Raw genomic sequence first — 6,506 nt, 5'->3', positions numbered from 1 at the left:
CTTGTCTTCCTTCAGAAGCCATTTTCTGCTCACCGGAGTCTGAACACAGACAGCATGACTCTAGGGAAGCCCCCTGGGAAGAGGCTGCAGGGAAGAAGATGAGCTGGTCGACTCTTTGCAGTTGTCTTACCATGTAGGACAGGGCTGGGGACTACATGATGACCCCGCCTTCCCACCCCTGGCGCACCCCTGTCTCTGATTATAAATAAATCAACCAAACACAATTGCCTAGTTTTTTTTGTTGTTGTTTTGTTCTGTTTTGTTAAAAAAAAAAAAAAAGACAAGACATCATGGTCAACTGGTAGGTCCCTAAGTCTCCTTCCATCCAGTCAAGCCAGAAATGCCTGGAGGGTAGGGAGGTATAGGGAAGGAGGCAAGGCCACAGGCAGGGAGCCACTAGAAGGACAGAGTCATCTTGGTGACTCTGTGGCTGTGACGAAAACAGGGGAGGAAGCAGGACCCCGGGCAAGTCCTTCACCCCCGAGCATGTGTGTCTCTTCTCCACCAGGCACATGCAGTTCGATTGTACATTTCTTTCCTCCCACCCTGACTGTTCAGAGATGGGGCCCACCTCCCCAGCCCTCTGTCCCATATGTCTTCTTCTGACCCTCTTCCCTCCCCCAAAGCAGGGTCTGGGCTGCCAGGCCACCAAGTAGACAGCACACCAGACCCAAAGTTGGGCTTGTCTCTATAGGTCCTTCCCCCTGGAGGGAACTAAGGAAGAGAGGAAGGGCACCCTGGCAGGCTTGATCTTTGGGAGTGGGTCTGGGACTCCTCACCACTGAATCATCTGCCAACCCACACCTTCCTTACAGCCTCCACCCTCTGACTAGATTGAGGGGAGGGACAATGGTACAAGGAACGATGGTCAAGGTACATGTCTACCTCCCTCCTCTGATTCCGGACATGAGACTCCTCTTGCCCCACAAGCTTATGCTCAGCTTAGAGGAAGTAGCCTCACATGCCCAAATCAGAGAAAGTCAGAATAAGAGCCCCCAGGGTTAAAAACTAGAGCTGGCCTGTAGTATGTTGTCAATAAATGTTTTTAGATGAGTGGCTGGATGAATGAATGAATGAATGAATGAATGAGTCCAGGATCAATTTGGAAACACAAGGGCTCCCTATTGCCACTCTCAGACCTCTCAGGCTATCTAAGCCCAGAGAGGACACCCCTAGGCTTTGGCTCACCCCAAGGGCACACCCATACACACACACATACACACACAAAGGGAAATTTCTGGGCCAGAGACAGAGCCAGGACTCAGACCCAGGCTCCAGGTCAGCTCTGCAGCCTCTAGGGGATGGGGTGACAGGGAGCACTGAGCCCCCTGCCTCCTGGCAGGGCTCACTCGCGGAAGCTGTCAGCCAACTGGTGGCAGTCCAGCTCCCCTTTTGGTTCCAGGCCCCCTGGAAGTTTCACTCCTGTCTTCCGGTCCACACACCAGCACTTGCCGCGCTGCCCATCTAAGGCCGGGTGACACTGTCAAGACAAGGGTGGGAGAAGTCAGTTCCCAGGCAGCCTGCCTCAACCCCAGCCCAGCCCTCAAGTCAGACAGTTGATCCAAGATGGCCTGTAACGGCAGAGGCTCTTTCATGATCGTGGACCCTCTGAGCCCATGGCATAAAGAGATCTTGGCCAAGAAGGAAAGGTCAAGTAGAGAGAACTTGGCCAAGAAGTGAAGGTTGTCTCAGAGGTCAGCACTGGTCTAGAGATAAAGGGTCAAGTGTCAGAACTTTCAGTGGGATAAAAATTGGGGGAAGAAAACACATAGAACTGAATTAACACAAAGAATGAACTCTAATGTAAACTATGGACTTTAGTTAATAAATGTATCAACACTAGGGACTCCTGGGTGGCTCAGTCAGTTGAGCGTCCAACTTTTGATTTCAGCTTAGGTCATGATCTCATGGTTTGTGAGTTCGAGCCCTGCATCAAGCCCGCCTCTCAGAGTCTGCTTGGGATTCTCTCTCTCTCTCTCTCTCTCTGCCCCTCCCCCCTCTCAAAACAAATAAATAAATTTTTAAAAAATAATAATAATAATGGGGGCATCTGGGTGGCTCAGTCAGTTAAGCATCCAACTCTTGATTTCGGCTCAGGTCATGATCTCACTGTTCATGGGATCCAGCCCAGAGTCAGACTCCATGCTGTCAGTGCAGAGCTTGGGATTCTCTGCCTTCCCCCACTCACACACACACTCTCTCTCAAAATAAATAAATGTTAAAATAATAATAATAATAATAATAATAATAATAATAATGTGTCAATATTAGCTCCTTAATCTGTGATAACATATATACCACACTAATACAAGATGTTAACAGGGAAAACTGGCGGGGGTGGGGGGTGGTAGATGAGAACACTGTACTTCCTGCTCGATTTTTCTATAAGCCTAAAAGTGCTCTAGAAAATAAAGTCTATTCATTTTTTTTAATTAGGGAAAACAGTTTTTAAAAATCGGGACAAGGATAAAGTTTATATTGGGATAAAGCTTGCAGACAGGTTTGGCACTGGTTTCTGGAGCCCTTTCTGGTCGTCCACTCACTGCACACCACCCCATACCCTCCTCGTGCCAGCCTCGGATTTGCAGACCTGGAGGCAGCCCTTCTCCTCCTGTCTAGGCCTCAAAGTGGCAGCCCATTTTGCGGATTTGTCTATAGAGCACAGAGTGGGAGAATGCATGTGCTTGTGCCCACAAAGAGCTGAAGAAGACCCCAGCCAGGATTCCCCAGGCTACACCCAGCACAAGGCACCCCGCTGCTCTGCCCAGGTATGCCACCCTCCCAAGTAAGCCCACCTCTCATGGGTCAGAGATGGGGCTGAGGCAGGCCAACCTTGCTGAACATCCTAGTCTCCTGAGGGCTTATCAGAGGAACCCGTGTTCCAAGGGCATGAGGAAATATGGAGGTTTCTGCATTCGTGTTTTCTCTCCTGTCCCCTTTCTTCCTCTGTTTCCATCCAAAGCTCCTGTCCCCAGCTGTCAGATCTGGCTATACCCCAGGTGGTTTCGTTACTCAGCCTGGGGGAAGGGGCAGGCTGATTTTCCTCCTTAACCCTTCCTGACCGAGCCCCTCCATTCCAAGATGAAACCTAAGACATTCTATGACAAAGGAGAACTACTCATAGGATGGAGCAGGGGGAATGAGAGTGTGTTGGGAGGTAGACATTGGCAGGAGTGCTAAATGGTGAATCCGGAGGTGATGGAAATAGCCCTGGATGGGGAAGCAGGATAGCCGGTCTGCCGTTAACTCACTCTGAGACTTCGGGCCTCAGTTTCCTCACTTCCAAAATGAGTGTGGTGGGCAAAATAAGCTGAGGCTCAGGAGGCTGAGGGAGGGCCCAAGGGGTTAGGTTTGGGTTGGGAGGTCTTCCCCTCCCTGAGGTCTCCATCCTGGACCAGGATCTCCTGTGGAGAGAACCAGGAATGCCCCCAGGAACTCAGGTCAGGACCGAGCCAGCAGTGATGAAGACCCACCTGCTTGGGGTGGAAGTTGCCATTTCGGTCGCAGTTGGGGATGGGGATGATGTAGAGGTCTTCATGGGTGCGGCTCTGTGAGGCGGCCAGCCGCTCCAGGGCCCGGTGCAGCTCACTCTGGCAGGAGCCTTGGGGCTGGAGGAAGGGAGGGTGGAACAGCTTAGCAGAAGGGAGAGAGGCAGGAAGACCAAGGCTGGAGGTCAGCTCACAACTGAAGGACCTGAAAGGAGGCTCAAGGCCCAGAGACTGGGCAGGGCCCAATGGGTTCAGGGGACACCGGTGGGCAGGGCAGAAGGACACTGAAGAGAGGATCTTGAGCCAAAGAGCTTCTAAAAAGGAGGACTGTGAATGGAAAGGACTTTGTGGGGAAAGAGGTTGTGGAACCCTATGGAGATGGTTGGGAAGGGGGTGATTTCTAAGCAGGAGGGATAGTTGACATCATATCATTAATGACTTGTAAGACCTAGGCAAGGATCCACTGGGAACCCCCCATCAGGAAGGACAGTAACCAGACCCTGGAGCAAGGTCGGCAGGCCCCCTGCTGTGGCCAGCATTAGCCCTTGAGTTACTGAAAAGGTCTGGGTGGCGAGTCCAAGAGAAGGGCTAAGAAACACCAGGAGGCTTGGGGCAACCGCTATTTACAAACTAGTGTAAAAGTATTTCAGTACTTAAAAATTACTTCAACTGCATCAAGGTATATAACTGATGACCAGGAAAGGAATTTCAAGGAATGAAATGAGGATTTGGTCCTGATGACGCATACTAGGTGCATCTTGCACACAGTAGGCATCCAAAGAATGTTTCTGAATGACCATAGTCCAGATCCAGTGGTGGTGGTGGTGGCGTGTGTGTGCCTGTGCACACGCGCATTTGTAGGGCTGAGGTCCTCACCACAGGCCGAGCTTCCTCCCGGGGCACCCCGATGACCTTCATCTTGCCCCCGCTGGTGCTGCGGTCTCGAATTTTGGCTAAGTGCTTCTGCAGGCACCTGCGGTCATGCGCGCTGCAGGGACTGAAGCTGTTGTTCGGGTGGTCACCCTCATCCTTGTCTGTAGTCAGGCCGAGATGGAGAGAGGTCAGCACAGGGAAAGGACAGGGCAGAACACCAACCCAGCCTCCCACCTGCTTTCTTCTAGGGGATTCTCCAGCCTGGCTCTGAGAAAGGGTGGGGGACCCTGGGCCGGGGGGCGGGGGGGGGGGGGTGAAAACAACACCCCTGTCTCCTCCCTGCTCTCCTGGATTCCTGAGGAGAAAATCTTCTTAACATCCTTGACTTGTCCCTCACTCCACCCAGTCCAGCCCTCAGATGAGTCACCAGCTGCAGCTGCGCAGACAGCAGGAGGGTCCCCTGGGCCCTGCAGGGAGGTCTAAGGCAGGCAGGGGCCTCCCCCCTGGATCTCGTACCCCCCTCCATTCAGCTCCTCCTACCATCCCCCTCTCCGTCTGCTCTCTCTTCCTGTCTCCTTTCCTGGTCTTTTCAGCATCTGGCTGAGCCAGCCAGGGGATCCCCAGATCTGTTGGCTCTGCCACCCCTCTTCCAAATGGCCAAACTCAGAGTTTCCATGAGTGATGAGAAATCTGGCCCAAAGGGCTCTCCCCATTGGCTAGACAGGGAAGAAGAAGCGGGAGTGGGTGTGTCCGCCTGCCTGCATGAGAAAGTGTGCACCCACACGCATGTGTGTGCAACACACTGTGTGGCCGCAGGACCCAAAACATCCTCACACATCACTTCAGTCCCCCACCTCGACATCTCCCATCCTTGGACTTTAGACCCCACCGAAAGTCCACAACCATGGCCCAGAGGCAGGGCGCTGGGGAATCTGGAGATAGGAGGCGGTGAGGCTGGACCCACACACTCTCCCTGGGATCTCCTGAAGACTCTACCTGAACTCAAGAATAACCTGAGCCAGAAGTCCCAGCACTGTAACCACCACTCCACCCTGCAGGCAGCCAAAACAGGAATACAGGCCTGAACTGGAGAAAGAGGTTGCAAGTCCTCTCTGCAGCTCAGAGCCACCTCTGAAACGCTTGGGCTTGGAAGCTCACTGCCGGCCTGAGTGCAAAGCCTCTGCCAGCATTCCAGATGTTGGCAGCCAGACAGAAGGTTACATCTGGTTTGCGTCAGGATTTTTTTTTTCCTGAGGAGTTAGCAGGTTCCTCCACGCATGGCAGCAGTCCCAGAGCTGCCTCTGGGTCAAATGGTATTTTTCCGCCTAGCCAAAGTTGGTTGGGGGGTTAGTTCTCTTTTTGTTCTCCTAGTTCTGGGGGTGTGGGGTGGGGGGGAAGTAGGTAGATAAAGGGAAACCAGGAAACGAGGAATCGAGACTCTCAGAAAGGCTTTGTCAAGATTCCATACCAAAGGTTATTTATAAAATTGAGTCACCAAGGATGGGAAGAAGGTTTTGTCACGGGTGGAGGGCTGGTTTAGAAAGAAGAATCAAAGGTAAGGAATAAATAGAGCTATAGATAGATCTATCCTTTTGCATATTCAACATCCCAAGAAGGATAGTCTGGAGGGGACTCCAGCCTCAGAGACAACATCAAGTTCTTAAGGGTCAACCAAGGGGAAAACACCTCCCAGTGATGTGGGAAGCAAGAGATGCGGGTACATTTCAGAAGACCAGGATTGTCAAGGGGGCCACAAGCAGATAGACCCCAAACCCTCGGTGAGAACCAGAGAAAAGGTCCAGGATCCAGGCTCTCCCAAGGAACCTTTCTGGCCCAGGCTGGCCAGTGACCCTGCCCCTGCATCCACCTTGCACAAAGTCACAAGACTCTTGGATGGGGCCACAGTGTTTCAGAGCTATAGTCTGGAAGTGGGTATTGGAGTGAAAGAGGAAACGGAAGATCTAAAAGAATTAGAGCCACGGGGGGCGCCTGGTGGCGCAGTCGGTTAAGCGTCCGACTTCGGCCAGGTCACGATCTCGCGGTCCGTGAGTTCGAGCCCCGCGTCAGGCTCTGGGCTGATGGCTCGAAGCCTGGAGCCTGTTTCCGATTCTGTGTCTCCCTCTCTCTCTGCCCCTCCCCCCCGTT

At 52.6% G+C, this 6,506-nt stretch overlaps 1 protein-coding gene across 1 annotated transcript in view; it reads right to left on the bottom strand.

Moving 5' to 3' along the window:
• Nucleotides 1-228: 228 nt before the first annotated feature.
• IGFBP4 (insulin like growth factor binding protein 4) overlaps nucleotides 229-6,506 on the bottom strand; it is a 13,037-nt gene continuing 6,759 nt past the window's right edge. Inside the window, exons 2-4 of the mRNA XM_040497455.1 lie at nucleotides 4,365-4,522; nucleotides 3,474-3,608; nucleotides 229-1,480 (exon numbers count right to left, since the gene is read on the bottom strand). Of these exons, the coding sequence (XP_040353389.1) occupies nucleotides 1,346-1,480; nucleotides 3,474-3,608; nucleotides 4,365-4,522 (428 nt within the window). The 3' untranslated portion in view covers nucleotides 229-1,345. The remainder of the gene's footprint in view (nucleotides 1,481-3,473; nucleotides 3,609-4,364; nucleotides 4,523-6,506) is intronic.

Source organism: Herpailurus yagouaroundi, unplaced genomic scaffold (assembly GCF_014898765.1).
Source record: "Herpailurus yagouaroundi ecotype Mexico unplaced genomic scaffold, PumYag 189, whole genome shotgun sequence".
NCBI lineage: Eukaryota > Metazoa > Chordata > Mammalia > Carnivora > Felidae > Herpailurus > Herpailurus yagouaroundi.
This window is presented reverse-complemented; position numbering and strand designations above follow the sequence as displayed.